General features: G+C 45.8%; 1 protein-coding gene across 16 annotated transcripts in view; it reads left to right on the plus strand.

Annotated features, from left to right (window-relative positions):
* The window catches only part of LOC126272953 (uncharacterized), a 960,200-nt gene that overhangs the window by 782,552 nt on the left and 161,617 nt on the right, over nucleotides 1-16,031 (plus strand). For 6 of the 16 annotated variants that reach the window (XM_049976256.1, XM_049976258.1, XM_049976255.1 and 3 more), the window contains one exon: nucleotides 12,895-13,134. The exons of the other annotated variants lie outside the window; for them this stretch is intronic. In XM_049976256.1, coding sequence (XP_049832213.1) covers nucleotides 12,895-13,134 — 240 coding nt within the window. The remainder of the gene's footprint in view (nucleotides 1-12,894; nucleotides 13,135-16,031) is intronic. 16 annotated transcript variants of the gene reach the window in all.

The raw sequence follows: 16,031 nt of genomic DNA on the forward strand, positions 1-16,031 counted from the left end.
GTTCCTCGCTGCTCTGTCCCGACCGACCGACCGACCGACAGACCGCCACACAACCACCACACGGAAATATAGCGGTCACACCAAAGATGGTACAGCAGTACTAGTATCGATGCTGCCACTGACAGAGACAAGTCAGCAACTCGTTACGGTGGCAGCTGAGGGAGAAATAAGACACCATTCGATTGCAACAAACTGCCAAGCAACAAACCTCACAGTGTTTTGAAGAGAGCCTCATTGTGAGTTTCCACTTGGACGACTGGTATAATCGTGCAATATCCTGATCTGTGGAGCAGTCGAATGTGGTCGTGACCCGATGGGGGACTGCTTGCACACGCGTCGCTAAGTTTGCTGTCGATCATGTCAGGCCACCACAGAATCGCCGTATTTTGGATAAAGGACATCGCAACCTCTTCACATCTGCGCCTTCCATCCGGGAGCAAGCAATGGACTGCCTGAGACATTTTGTGTCATACTGCACCGTTGATTGCAGACTACCAGCAGCCAGACTGCGAAATTGCGGTCACATCTGTAGGCTACAGTTAACACCGCAACACAAACGGCTGTGTCTGCAGTGGTGCCGTGATTGGGAAGCTTGAATTACTGATGAATGGCGTCGCATCATTTTCAGCGATGAATCGTTCTGAACCCACGACGTGAAATATCCCAGGCAACAATGCCATATGACTTTTCCATTTCTTACTGTGTCATCTCACCTGCCTCACTAACAGCGATCTCTGTGTGAACCGTATGTCAGACTCGTTCCGCCTAAGTCAGAAATCTCGTGCTTCCTATTTTGCGCAAATACAGTATTGTCGGCCGCAAGTGACACTAGAATGCAGAAGAAAATACTTCTCAATTCTGCGCTCACGTGAGCCATCCCCCTGTGACGATTGTGGTCGAATATGGTGATGGCCTAGAGAGACGTCGCACTCTTCCAATGTTTTGGACAGGCACAGTGGATGTTATTCGTGGCGTCATGCTGTGGGGAACCATTGGGTGTGACTTCAGGTCACCACATATGGCTCGGGTACTCGGACGGCACAATGATACGCCACCAGACATCCTGGGTCATCATGTATTTACTCTCATGCGACAGAATCGTCGTGCAATGTTTCAACAGTGCAACGCTTGTCCACGCATACCACTTGTCTTTTATGAACACTTGCCGTGATATTTCCAGATGTTGAAACTTCTCCTTTGTATGTAAAGAATGACAGTGATGGAAAAACTCTTACATTATTTGAGTTACAACAGCTGAGCGAAACTGAATGTACTCAGACAGTTCTCTCTATACTTATTCGCCGGCGCGGTAATCGAGCGGTTCTAGGCGCTCCAGTCCGGAACCGCGCGACTGTTACGGTCGCAGGTTCGAATCCTGCCACGCGCATGGATGTGTGTGATGTCCTTAGGTTATTTAGGTTTAAGTAGTTCTAAGTTCTAGAGGACTGATAACCTCAGATGTTAAGTCCCATAGTGCTCAGAGCCATTTGAACCATTTTTACTTATTCTGATCATCACTAAACTGACACATTATTTTTAGCGCAACGCAATCTGACTTTCAATAATCCCTACAAAAGAACAGCCCTGACTAACAATAACCTATACCTTTCATGAATCACATCGCAAAAATCTTCGTTACTCGTACTGCAATACAGCGAGCGCCAATACTGCCAGCTAAATAAAAGATACTAACTACTAAAGGCCCTAACTACTGATAGGCATAGTTAGCAAATGAAATTTTATGAGAACAAACAATGTATTTTCATTAATAGTGTTCAAAAGTCATAATATATATCAGTTCATGACAACTAGTCACAAGTTTCCTTTTTCTGACGGACACACGTTCAGATCGTCCGCCCTCAAAACTCTGGCATATCTCTCCCCACATCCACCACTGTTGGCGGCTCACCTCCAACTGCTCAACGCTACGGGCTGTTCATATCCAACTGCTCAACACTACACAAGCGAATATTCCAACAATGAGTCCAACCAGCCACAGACTGCACACAGCGCACTCATCGATTTTCATACAGAGCGCTGTGTGGCGTTACCAACATAAAAACCTTAACAGCCTACTTACAATTCGTCCCCAATATAACGTGTGGGCCGGCCGGAGTAGACGCGCGGTTCTAGGAGCTACAGTCTGGAACCGAGCGACCGCTACGGTTGCAGGTTCGAATCCTGCCACGGGCATGGATGTGTGTGATGTCCTTAGGTTAGTTAGGTTTAAGTAGTTCTAAGCTATAGGGGGACTGATGACCTCAGAAGTTAAGTCCCGTAGTGCTCAGAGGCATTTGAATCATTTTTAACGTATGGGACCAGCTTGGATAGAAATTTCGTCCCAGTGCCAGTATCGACGATATCAGGGACAAGTTACAACAGTTGTGGACCGTCTTGTCTCCAGAGATGCCCTCGCGTCCTCCATGATGACAATAATCGTGTTCACGAGACAATACGCTTACGTTCCCCGTTTGACGAACACTCGATCAGCGTATTTCATCTGGGCTGGTTCGCTAAACCACTCGATCTAAATCCCAAACAAAGCGTCTGGGACTGTTTGGAACTGCTCTTGAAACATAATAGACAACACCCCCGCAATATGGCAGCTGTATGAGATCTAATCATTAATCTGATGGTCTCTCTTCCTCCACAAACTGAAGCCATTATCGAGGCAAGAGGCGTCACCGGCTTGATTTCTCCAGGCGTTTAACTTTTTGTCCGATGTGCTTATTCACAGTATGATAAACTGTGTGTTGAAATGTGTGTGAAATTTTGTGGGACGTAACTGCTAAGGTCATCAGTTTCTAAGCTTACACACTACTTAACCTAAATTATCCTAAGGACAAACACTCACACCCATGCCCGAGGGAGGATTCGAACCTCCGCCGGGACCAGCCGCACAGTCCATGACTGCAGCGCCTGAGACCGCCCGGCCACAGTAAGATACTTTCGCGTGCAGCCGATAGCCGTTCGACGGCTTTACTAAATGATTTCAGCCTCGCGTGTACTCTCCCAGCTGAAGTGTTCACTAGTTAGTTACAATATCTCTTCGAATTAATCTTTGTTGGCAAGAGTATCCGGCATTGTTCAAGGACTTTTCGTCGACGCTATAGCTAAAAGGAGCGCTGCGCTAACGCTTATTCACGAATATGTCTTCGGCAGGCATCGTTCCTCTCGATAACTCGTCCGCTGGAATCAAGAGGCGGCAGGCCCGCGGTGAGGCCGCAAGAAAATTGTTTGTCGACTCGAGATGGCACCTAATTGCGGCCGTAAAACTTCAGAGGCGAAGGCCGCGCCATGACGCAATGCCTGACCGTGCATGTGACGTCATTTGCCGTGTAGGGCCGCAGTTGCCGAAAGCAGACGCACGCGTCACGCCACAACCCCGTGCAACGTTTTGCTATCGTTGGCTAGCGGTCACTGTGGCACCTATTCCCTTCGTGGCGAACGACGCTAAAGCCGTCGGCACACAGACCGTGCTGTCGAACGTTAAGCCGTCGGCACACGAACACTGCATCCAGCGTCCGAGTTTCTGACGCCATAGCGTGGAATAGCACGTTCGGGAGTCTTTCCGAACGTGCAGAGCAATTTCTGGCAGGTCAGATATTCTGAGCGTGCCTCTGAGCGTTGACCAATGAAATGGCACAACGCCACCTACGTCACACGCACGGCGTCTCCCTTCAGTACAGAGTTGTGAGGCGCCATATTGGCATTCGTTTCAAGCCGTTTCTGAGCACCAGCAAATTGAGAATCACTGGAAAACCAGTTGTTAGTTGTGTGATTCGTTCCAATAAAATAATGCGAAACATCATATTCGTGGCAAAAGAATTATTGTAACTTGCGTATAATGAGAGTAGGCTATTTGAAGGCAGCGACACACTGAAGATCCACCCAAAACCCACTGTTCTTCGTACAATTTGTTATAATTAAATTTCAATTAGTAACATAATTATCTAGGATTAACGTTTTAGCAAGCGGTAATACAATATGATTAAGTACAATGAGCGAGTTGTTAGTTTCTCTACGCTGGCACGGTAGCTCAGCATGTTCGGTAAGAGGGTATAGGTACCCTTTATAATAAAAGAAACTGAGTGAACGGATTAACAAAGAACCTGAACGAGTGTTATCGGACGTCCGCCACGAACAAATTCAACGAACAATATAGAACAAAATGGGATCTAAAACAAAAAGTAATGAAAAGCGTTTTGACTGGTAATGAATTTTTGTTGGGGGGCGGTGGTTCGCGTCAAAAAACCCTTCCTTTTTTTTTACTTTCGCGTTTTTATTAGTTTCTGATATTTTATTATTAGTTTAATATGCTATAATATGTTGTGTAAATATAGGTTCACCTTTGTTTGAGGGGCGACTTTGTTCAATTGGCTTAATCTACAGGACAGCTTGCGCTGCTTGTATAAAGATATTTTGCTCCTTTTTCTTTTACGCTTCGTAATTCACATGTTGGAAAGATTCTGCTCTTGGATAGGAACAGTGATCAAGTAAGACTGACCTTGAGGTTTTACTGAAATGGGGGAATGATGAAATAATGTTTATCTTATGCGGAGAAGTATTCCAAATTTGTACCGCACTGTTTGTAATGGAACTTTTATAAGCCTGTGTCGTTATTGATTGGACATGGTATTTTTCTTTTTGTGGACGATGGAGGAAATGTGCGTTTTAATATAGCTAACGTGGGAATTTTACGCGCGCCCGTCGAGTAAACAATGTGATTTACGAACTAGAAACATCCCTCAACTGCCGCTGGAGTGCGTTGCGATCGCGTGTACCGCGTTGGGGCCCACGTACCGTATGCCCAAGTCGCATCGTTCCTGAGCTTTCAGCAGCACGTGGAACTTGACACGCTCAACGTTAACGTTCGACAGCACGGTCCGTGCGCCGACAGCTTAACGCGCGCCTGCGTGGAATCGCTCGACTCGGAAGTAAGTCGGTTCGAACACGTGGCAATGCATAAAATTTTCACTGCCAGCAGTGGCCAGGATGGGGAAGAGATGGCGGCACAAGGATTCCGATCACCATTCTGCGCACCAATGCCCTGGATTAAATTCCAGATCACTCCGTAGTGTCTCATGAAGCGAACGCGTGTGACACTGCTGATTCTTATCCGTCCGTCGGATGGGTACGTAAACTCGGCGACTCGCTTGGTGCTATTCAAGAGCAGGAGGAGTTTCACTCTCTCTCACTTCTCTCATCATCATCACCATCATCATCATCATCATACAACCAAACATCCATTACAAATACACGTACGGCACAACTCTCACATATCCGTAAGGAAATGGGCTGTTGTTCTCAGTGGAAGGAACCCTATCGGATAGCTAGCTGAACAGAACACGGAGGATATCTCATACAACAATACCACACGACTCTTACATTTCTTACTGTAGCATATTACCTGCCTTACTAACTGTGATCTTTGCGTGAACCGGCTATCAAACAAACTCCTCCCGTATAAGTGTGGTAGTCAGAAATTCCCCTGCTTTGTACCTTGCCCAAATACAATATGGCTCTCATGAGCCTATTACGTCGCATGTTCCACATGTCTGAAGAAGATCAAGATAGATTATTTCTAGATTAAAGCAGAAAAAACTGATACTTCTGCTGTATCTTTTCAGAAATATAGTATTTCTTTATATTGACAGGCTGATCAAAAATTTATGCTGCTTTATTTCACGTATATTTTGTTCATACTTTCCACAATCGTACAAAAGAACGCCACGCCACGAGATGCAGTTGAATTCAATAAATTAGCTACTGTAATTCGTGTAATTCGCAAAATGAACAGTTATAAACAATGTAGAGGCCTCTTTAACAAATTTTACGTCGTTTGCTTACACTTCTAATAAGTATTACATATAAATAATGTGGTGTGAATAGGGCCTCCCGTCGGGTAGACCTTTCGCCAGGTGCAAGTCTTTCGATTTGACGCCACTTCGGCGACATGTGCGTCGATGGGGATGAAATGATGATGCGATGGGGATGAAATGATGATGATTAGGACAACACCCAGTCCCTGAGCGGAGAAAATCTCCGATCCAACCGGGAATCGAACCCGGGCCATTAGGATTGACATTCTGTCGTCCTGACCACTCAGCTACCGGGGGCGGACAAGTTACATATGAACAGAGTATTTTTGAATATAAACTGTTTTTAGAACCAAATGCGAAATACGTTTTGAAATACCGTGTATGTGAAGCGATGCATTGCATACTAGCATTAACCTGTAACCCTCTCATCCCCAGTTCCGCAAAGAATCGAACTCCCAAGCTTGAAACAGCTTTAGACTTCTGATTACTTTATAAATGAGTTAACGTGCTAAAGGTTTGACGTTGAACACGTGATCGACAAAAAGTTTAGAAAAGATTCGAAAGTATGTTTAAAGTCTGTTCGAAGTCTCTTATTATCAAATACTGGATGAGTGTAACCTGGGTAATTTGCCCTCCGTTGTAGGCAAAAGCTAGTAATTCGCGCATCTAAATGTTTATGAGGCCACATCTCTCGAACTGTGTGTCGTCATTGATATAATTATGAAGGCATTTTCAGTGCTGTAGGTGTATACTGTCTGCGAAATGTGTTGCGAACAGAGTTAGTAGCAAAGAAGTAATTAAGTAAAACGCCATGCCTGATGCGAAAATGTAGTAAGGGATAACTTTTTTCTTTCCATCATTTTGTGGGGGGGTGCCAACGAGAAAAAGTTTCGTAAAGGTTTGAAATTATATTCAGTTTGTTTCAAGTTCGTTGTTGCTCCTAAAATACTGGCAGAACGTGACCGAGCGGGGTGGCGCATCGGTTAGCCCACTGAACTCGCATTCAGGAGGACGACGGGTCAAACCCCCGGGCGGCCACCCTGATTTAGATTTTTCGTGATTTCCCTAAATCGCTTAAGGCAAATGCCAGGATGGTTCCTTCGGAAGGATACGCCTGCTTTCCTCCCCATCCTTTCCTTATGCGATCATGTGCTCCGTCTCTAGACCTCGTTGTCGACGGGACATGTAAACACTAATCTGTTCCTCTAATTGGAAGGATATGATCTGGGTATCTACACGCTGTGAGCTAAGCTGCCTCAAGACTCATACATAGTTTCTGAATGCAATATTTGTCATATAGTATTAAAGCTTTACATAAGGTTATTACCTCTTAATAAGTAGATTATGACAGCATTTTGAATTTTAAACTTCTGCTAATAATTATATGAAATATTGAAAATCAAATTTTTGTTGCCCTGGATGCCCTCAGATAGGCGTCCTACAATTGGATCATGAACCATGAACTGGGACACCTGCTTAATAATACACATTATGGCATTGTCGTAGAGACATGTACTGAAAATGTGACATATTTTCTTCAACAGCCGGCTTAAATATCGAGTTTTCAGGAAATTAATCTGCACTTACGGATGTTACATGTGGCCTATTTTGAGAACACGACTGCGTGTTCAAGGTGACAGATTTTGAGAAAGGTATTCGAAATGCTTCTGAATTTTCTGCAGTAAAGATACAAAGCTCACGAAATATTTTTGGAGCACCAAGTCTCCTGTTGCCATTTGGACGAGTGAAATTGTAAATATGTAGTTTACGTGGAGCAAGTTTTTACTCTGGTCATGTCGCTTCTGCTCATGAAGCAGTGCAGTGCCATGCTGATCAGACCATTCCTTGCTTCCTTTGCTCTTACTGCCCGAGATATTAGGTTTGTAGTCTGAAGTTTGCAACTAACCCTTAATCACATACAGACTGATCGAAACTTTTTGCTGACAAAATGAAAAATATTTCACGCACCCTAAACGGGCAACAACATTTAAATCATCCACACCCGGGTGCGCATGATTTAAGTTGGGTTGCCTATCTTAGGTTGCGCGAAATATCTTCCAGACCACTTTGCTAGCCTGTAAACTGCGACAGCCGATGCAGAGCGCAGGAGTGAACAAGCACGTGAAAGTTTCACACTTAGAGACCAAATATCTACATCCATGTAGCATAGAGATGAGTGCTTATCACTCGTCGTCAAAAACCCATTTATGAAGCTTTTCCCGAACGTTGGTTTCGTTGTGACGTAATGAAAATGAACATTTCGTTCTCTCCTTACTAAAAACTCGATGGACTTAACAATACTTCCAGAATGAATCTTTCGGTCTGTTGCAAGTGTGTGTTCTTTTAAAACTCACTATCAGATTAAAACTTTATGCCGAACCGGGAGTCGAGCCTTGATTTCACGCAGTTCTAATCTGCCAGGAAGTTTCATATCTGCGCACACTCCGCTGCAGAGTGAAAATCTCATTCTGGAAACATCCCCCAGGCTGTGGCTAAGCCATGTCTCCGCAGTATCCTTTCTTTCAGGAGTGCTAGTTCTGCAAGGTTCGCAGAAGAGCTTCTGTAAAGTTTGCAAGGTAGGAGACGGATACTGGCAGAAGTAAAGCTGTGAGTAGCGGGCGTGAGTCGTGCATCGGTAGCTCAGTTGGTAGAGCACTTGCCCGCGAAAGGCAAAGGTCCCGAGTTCGAGTCTCGGTCGGGCACACAGTTTTAATCTGCCAGGAAGTTTCATATCTGCGCACACTCCGCTGCAGAGTGAAAATCTCATTCTGGAAACATCCCCCAGGCTGTGGCTAAGCCATGTCTCTGCAGTATCCTTTCTTTCAGGAGTGCTAGTTCTGCAAGGTTCGCAGAAGAGCTTTTGTAAAGTTTGCAAGGTAGGAGACGGATACTGGCAGAAGTAAAGCTGTGAGTACCGGGCGTGAGTCGTGCATCGGTAGCTCAGTTGGTACAGCACTTGCCCGCGAAAGGCAAAGGTCCCAAGTTCGAGTCTCGGTCGGGCACACAGTTTTAATCTGCCAGGAAGTTTCATATCTGCGCACACTCCGCTGCAGAGTGAAAATCTCATTCTGGAAACAATATTCTTACCGACTGCGCTGCGCAGGCACGACTAGAGGGGTAGAAGCTTTTTGCGCAAAGCTGGTTGGAATGATCAACGCTGACGGAATGACAAAGAAGATCGAAATCAGGAAAGATGTAAGGCACATTTGCTCACTAGCACCCCTGATGATAATGTAGCAGAATAAGTAACGATGGCGTCTGCGCGGAAGAACACGAGTTGGATTCCTGGTACCTCGAGAAATTATTTTCTGAGACGGGTATGTCTGGATCGGGATCCACTCGGCCACGTGAGGTAAAATGAGGAACTGTTTGAATAAAGAAGCAGCAGCAGCAGCATTATTCATCTACAGGCAATAACAGCTGTAGGGAATGGAGACAACTGATCACATGTCCCACGATCATAGATCTCTCCTCGTTCACAAAACTTCCTCGTGAATTAGTCTATTAGTGAGAAGGCTATCAAAATTTCTACAGTAGTTCCTGAGATTAGCCTTCATATACAGAGAAACGTCGAGGATGACTTTAAATTAGTAACGTGTATAGGTGTACAGTGCAGCCTGGCAGTACTAAGAAAAGCATTTCTGAAAAAAGAGAAATTTGCTAACATTAAGCATAAATTTAAGTGTTAGGAGGTATTTGTCTGGAACGTAGCCTTGAACAGGACTGAAACGTAAGTAGGAAAAAATTCACAAAAGAAGAGAATAGAAGTTTTTGAAATGTAGCTCTACAGGTGAATGCTGAAGATGAGATAGGATAACTAATGAAGATGTTATGAATCGAAGTGGGAAGGGAAAACGTTGTGGTAAAACTTGTCTGATAGAAGGGATACTGAGGCATGAACGAGTCGTGCATTTGTTAATGGTGAATTGCGTGGGCCGATTGTAGAAAAGAGACCAAAGCTTGAATACAGAAGCAGGTTGAAATGGATGTTAAGTTTCGTAGTGAATGTTGATATGGAAAGGTTTGCACAGAATAGACTATCAAGGAGAGTTGCATCAAACCAGTCTAAGGACTGAAGACGACAACGACAACATACTGAAAAGGTAATGAGGGAAGTGGAGGACTTCAGCTCCTAAAGACCATATGACGATGTTTCGTTGAATCGTTCGCATGCTGACATTTGTTGATGGCCCAACATTGAAATTTGCAGCAATTTGCAGAAGGTTGCACTTAGGTTACGTTGAACGATTCTCTTCAGTCGTCGTTCGTCCCGTTCTTGCAGGATCTTTTTCCAGCCGCAGCGGTGTCGGAGATTTGATGTTTTACCGGACTACTGATTTTCATGATTTACTCGTGAAATGGTCGTACGGGAAAATCCCCACTTCATCGCTGCCTCTGAGATGCTGTTTCCCATCGCTCGTGCACCGACTGTAGCAGCATGCTCAAGCTCACTTAAATCTTGATAACCTGCCATTGCAGCAACAGTAACCAATCTAACTGCGCCAGACACTTATTGACTTATACAGGCATTGCCGACCACAGGACCGTATTCTACCTGTTTTCGTACACTATGTGATCAAAACTATCCTGACACCAACGAAAACATACGTTTTTCATATTAGGTGCATTGTGCTGTGACATACTGCCAGGTACTCCAAATGGTTCTGAGCACTGTGGGACTTAACTTATGAGGTCATCAGTCCCCTAGAACTTAGAACTACTTAAACCTAACTAACCTAAGGACATCACACACATCCATGCCCCAGGTACTCCATGTCAGCGACCTCATCAGTCATTAGACATCGGGAGAGAGCAGAATGGGTCACTCCGCGGAACTCACGGCCTTCGAACGTGGTTAGGTGTTTGGGTGTCACTTGTCTCATACGTCTGTACACGTAAATTCCACACTCTTAAACATCCCTAGGTCCACTGTTTCAGATGTGATAGTGAAGTGGAAACGGGAATGGACAAGTACTGTACAAAAGCCACCTCGTCTCTTGACTGACAGAGACCGCTGACAGTTGAAGACGGTCGTAATATGTAAAATGCAGACATCAATCCAGACCACCACACAAGAATTCCAAACTGCATCAGAATCCACTTAAAGTGCTATGAAAGTTAGGCACGAGGTAACAAAACTTGGATTTCATGGTGGCGCGGCTGCTCATAAGCCACACACCACAACGGTAAATGCCAAACGACGCCTTGCTAGGTGTAAGGAGCGTAAACATTGGACGATTGCACAGGGCGAAAACGTTGTGTGGAGTGACGAATCACGGTACAGAATGTGGCGATCCAATGGCAGGGTGTGAGTATAGTGATTTCCCGGTAAACGTGATCTGTCAGCGTATGTAGTGCCAACAGTAAAATTTGGAGGCGGTGGTGTTATAGTGTGGTCGTGTTTAAAAAAAAAAAATGGTTCGAATGGCTCTGAGCACTATGGGACTTAACTTCTGAGGTCATCAATCCCCTAAAACTTAGAACTATTTAAACCTAACTAACCTAAGGACATCGCACATATCGATGCCCGAAGCAGGATTCGAACCTGCGACCGTAGCGGTCGCGCAATTCCAGACCTCAGCGCCTGGAACCGCTCAGCCACCCCGGCCGGCTCGTGTTTTTCATGGAGGGGGGTTGCACCCCTTGTTGTTTCGCGTGGCATTCTCACAGCACAGGCTTACGTTGATGTTTTAAGCACCTTCTTGCTTCCCATTGTTCGGGGATGGCGACTGCATCTTGCAACACGATCGAACACCTGTTCATAATGCACGGTTGTGGTGTAATCGTTACACAACAGTAACATCCCTGTAATGGACTGGTCTGCACAGAGTCCTCACCTAAATCCTGTAGAATACCTTTGTGATGTTTTGGAACGCCGACTTCTTGCCAGGCCTTACCGACCGACATCGATGGCTCCCCTCAATGCAGCTTTCCGTGAAGAATAGGCTGTCTTTCCCCAAGAAACCTTCCAGCACCTGATTGACGTATGCCTGCGAGAGTGGAAGCTGTCATCAAGGCTAAGGGTGTGCCAACATCATATTGAATTCCAGCCTTACGACGAAGGGCGCCACGATCTTGTAACTCATTTTCAGCCACGTGTCCGGATACTTTTGATCACATAGTGTAACTCTTTATTTGAATACGCATGCCTATACCAGTTTCATCTACCTCTACATACATACTCCGCAATCCACCATACGGTGCGTGGTGGGTGGTACCTCGTACCACAACTAGCATCTTCTCTCCCTGTTACACTCCCAAACAGAACGAGGGAAAAATGACTGCCTGTATATCCCTGCACGAGCCTTAATCTCTCTTATCTTATCTTTGGCGGCAGTAAAATTGTACTGCAGTCAACCTCAAATGCTGGTTCTTTAAATTTCCTCAGTAGCGATTCACGAAAAGAACGCCTCCTTTCCTCTAGAGACTCTCACCTGAGTTCCTGAAGCATTTCCGTAACACTCGTGTGATGATCAAACCTACCAGTAACAAATCTAGCAGCCCGCCTCTGAATTGCTTCTATGTCCTCCCTCAATCCGACCTGGTAGGGATCCCAAACGCTCGAGCAGTACTCAAGAACAGGTCGTATTAGTGTTTTATACGCGGTCTCCTTTATAGATGAACCACATCTTCCGAAAATTCTACCAATGAACCGAAGACGACTGTCCGCCTTTCCCACAACTGCCATTACATGCTTGTCGCACTTCATATCGCTTTGCAGTGTTACACCCAAATATTTAATCGATGTGACTGTGTCAAGCGCTACACTGCTAATGGAGTATTCAAACATTACGGGATTCGTTTTTCCTATTCATCTGCATTAACTTACATTTATCTATATTTAGAGTTAGCTGTCATTCTTTAAACCAATCACAAATCCTGTCCAAGTCATCTCGTATCCTCCTACAGTCACTCAACGACGACACCTTCCCGTACACCACAGCTTCATCAGCTAACAGCCGTACATTGCTGTCCACCCTATCCAAAAGATCATTTATGTGTAGCGTATGTTGACAGTTGGCAGGGAGAGAGAGTGTGGACACGGTGTGATGCGTGGGATTGGGTCCAGCAGGAAGCTGCGGGAGCAGTCAGGGGCCGGCGGCAGAGAAGGCCAGCTCTGCGAGAGGTGCGGAGGTGGCGTCGGAGGCGGCAGCGGGGGCGGCGGTGTGCAGCGATCGGACGGCGCGCGCTGCGACGACTGCGGACGGCCCGTGTGCGCTGACTGCGCCGCGTGGCGCTGGCGGGCGGCGGACCCCGGCAGCGGCAGCGGAGAGCCCGGCCACTGGCTGTGCGCGCGCTGCCACGCCCACAGGTCAGGCACCGCGCTCTGTGTGCGCTTGTGTGCCGTCTCTCCCGCCGCCGTCCCCTGTGCCGTCTCTGTGCCGTCCTCTGTACGTCTCCATTCCACAGCGCTGCTCACGCGCCGTCCATCGCGACACGCAAAATACAGGGTAAAAAGTATTTAAGCCGACAAACTCTGGGAGGTTGTAGGGGACATCAAAACAAATATTTTTCCCCAATGTCATATTTTCCTATGAGGAAAAACCGGTGGAGGCCGTATTAGGATCTTCTACATCTACATGATTACTCTGCAATTCACATTTAAGTGCTTGGCAGAGGCTTCATCGAACCACAATCATACTATCTCACTACCATTCTACTCCCGAAAAGTGCGAAGGGAAAACGAACACCTGAACCTTTCTGTTCGAGCTCTGATTTCTCTTATTTTATTTTGATGATCATTCCTACCTATGTAGTTTGGGCTCAACAAAATATTTTCGCACTCGGAAGAGAAAGTTGGTGACTCAAATTTCGTAAATAGATCTCGCCGCGACGAAAAACGTCTTTGCTTTAATGACTTCCATCCCAACTCGCGTATCATATCTGCCACACTCTCTCCCCTGTTACGTGATAATACAAAACGAGCTGCCCTTTTTTGCACCCTTTCGGTGTCCTCCGTCAATCCCACCTGGTAAGGATCCCACACCGCGCAACAATATTCTAACAGAGGACGAACGAGTGTAGTTTAAGCTGTCTCTTTAGTGGACTTGTTGCATCTTCTAAGTGTCCTGCCAATGAAACGCAACCTTTGGCTCACCTTCCCCACAATATTATCTGTGTGGTCCTTCCAACTGAAGTTGTTCGTAATTTTAACACCCAGCTACTTAGTTGAATTGACAGCCTTGAGAATTGTACTATTTATCGAGTAATCGAATTCCAACGGATTTCTTTTGGAAATCATGTGGATCACCTCACACTTTTCGTTATTTAGTGTCAACTGCCACCTGCCACACCGTACAGCAATCTTTTCTAAATCGCTTTGCAACTGATACTGGTCTTCGGATGACCTTACTAGACGGTGAATCACAGCATCATCTGACCTAAGAGAACTGCTCAGATTGTCACCCAGGTCATTTATATAGATCAGGAACAGCAGAGGTCCCAGGACGCTTCCCTGGGGAACACCTGATATCACTTCAGTTGTACTCGATGATTTGCCGTCTATTACTACGAACTGCGACCTTCCTGACAGGAAATCACGATTCCAGTCACACTCACTGAGACGATACCCCATAGGCCTGCAGCTTGATTAGAAGTCGTTTGTGAGGAACGGTGTCGAAAGCTTTCTGGAAATCTAGAAATACGGAATCAACTTGAGATCCCCTGTCGATAGCGGCCATTACTTCGTGCGAATAAAGAGCTAGCTGCGTTGCACAAGAATGATGTTTTCTGAAATCATACTGATTACGTATCAATAGATCGTTCCCTTCGAGGTGATTCATAATGTTTAATACAGAATATGCTCCAAAACACTACTGCAAACCGACTTCAATGATATAGGTCTGTAGTTCGATGGATTACCCCTACTACCCTTCTTAAACAGTGGTGCGACCTGCGCAATTTTCCAATCTGTAGGTACAGATCTATCAGTGAGCGAGCGGTTGTATATGATTGCTAAGTAGCGAGCTATTGAATCAGCGTAATCTAAAAGGAACCTAATCGGTATACAATCTGGACCTGAAGACTTGCCTGTATCAAGCGATTTGAGTTGCTCCGCAGCCCCTAAGGTATCTACTTCTATGAAACTCATCTTCAGTTGTTAGAGGCCGTATTACGCTCTTCAGTTGTAGGCAACTGCTGTCCACCAGTGTAGTAGTGCATTGTCTCTGTTTACCAATGGTGAGATACACAGGGAATGAGTACACTGATACAGTTGGTGAGTGCTACGTAGTACACCACAACGGACGAGCTGTACAGCGGGTTAATCGACAGTAATATCCTAATCGCCGTATCCCGCATCATACGACCTTTGCTGCTGTGTACCAACGTCTGCGTGAGACCGGGTCATTTATCAGATTACCTGGACAGGGACGCCGTCGCACCGTAAGAACGCTGCAATTTGAGGAAGCTGTCTTACAGCATGTGAAGGGGCATCCTTCAATCAGCACTCGTGCAATTGCACGTAACATGGGGACGAATCAGACGAATGTAAGAACAGTCCTTCGACAGCAATTGTTACGTCCATTTCACTTACAGCGTGTCCGCAACCTGGAACCAGTTGATTATACACCCAGAGCACAGTTTTCGCATTGGTACCTGGAACAGTGTGAAATGCATCCTACATTTCCATCCTCTGTGTTGTTTACCGAGGAAGCCACGTTCGGGCGTGATGGAGTCATCAACATGCACAATTCGCGTGTTTCGAGTGAGGGTAACCCACATGTCACAGTAACTACCGCTCATCAAGTGTGGTTCTTCGTTAATGTGTGGGTCGGTGTTGTTGGGGACTGTTTAATTGGTCCGTATCTGCTACAAAGGCCATTAAATGGCACGCACTATTGGAATTTTCTCGCCAGAGCATTGCCAGAATTGCTGGAAGACGTCCCGCTCCCTACAAGACAACGCATGTGGTTTCAACATGACGGGGTGCCGGCACATTTCAGTCATCGTGCCCGTCGATTCCTGGACTGACGGTTCCAAGAAACGTGGATTGGCAGAGGCACAGTGTTTGTTGGTTTAATTAATTTGCCGCCAGACAAATCTTCCTCTGCCCGTTTAAATACGCCTCGTAGGAAAAAATGACATTAGGGAAAAATGTGTCCCCTACAACCTCCCAGAGTTTGTCGGTTAAAATACTTTTCACCCTGTATAAGAGCTGCGAGGCCGACGTTAAGATGCGGTAACAGAGGACAGAAGCTTTCCTGTCGT

This window comes from Schistocerca gregaria, chromosome 5, assembly GCF_023897955.1.
Source record: "Schistocerca gregaria isolate iqSchGreg1 chromosome 5, iqSchGreg1.2, whole genome shotgun sequence".
Taxonomy (NCBI): Eukaryota; Metazoa; Arthropoda; class Insecta; order Orthoptera; family Acrididae; genus Schistocerca; species Schistocerca gregaria.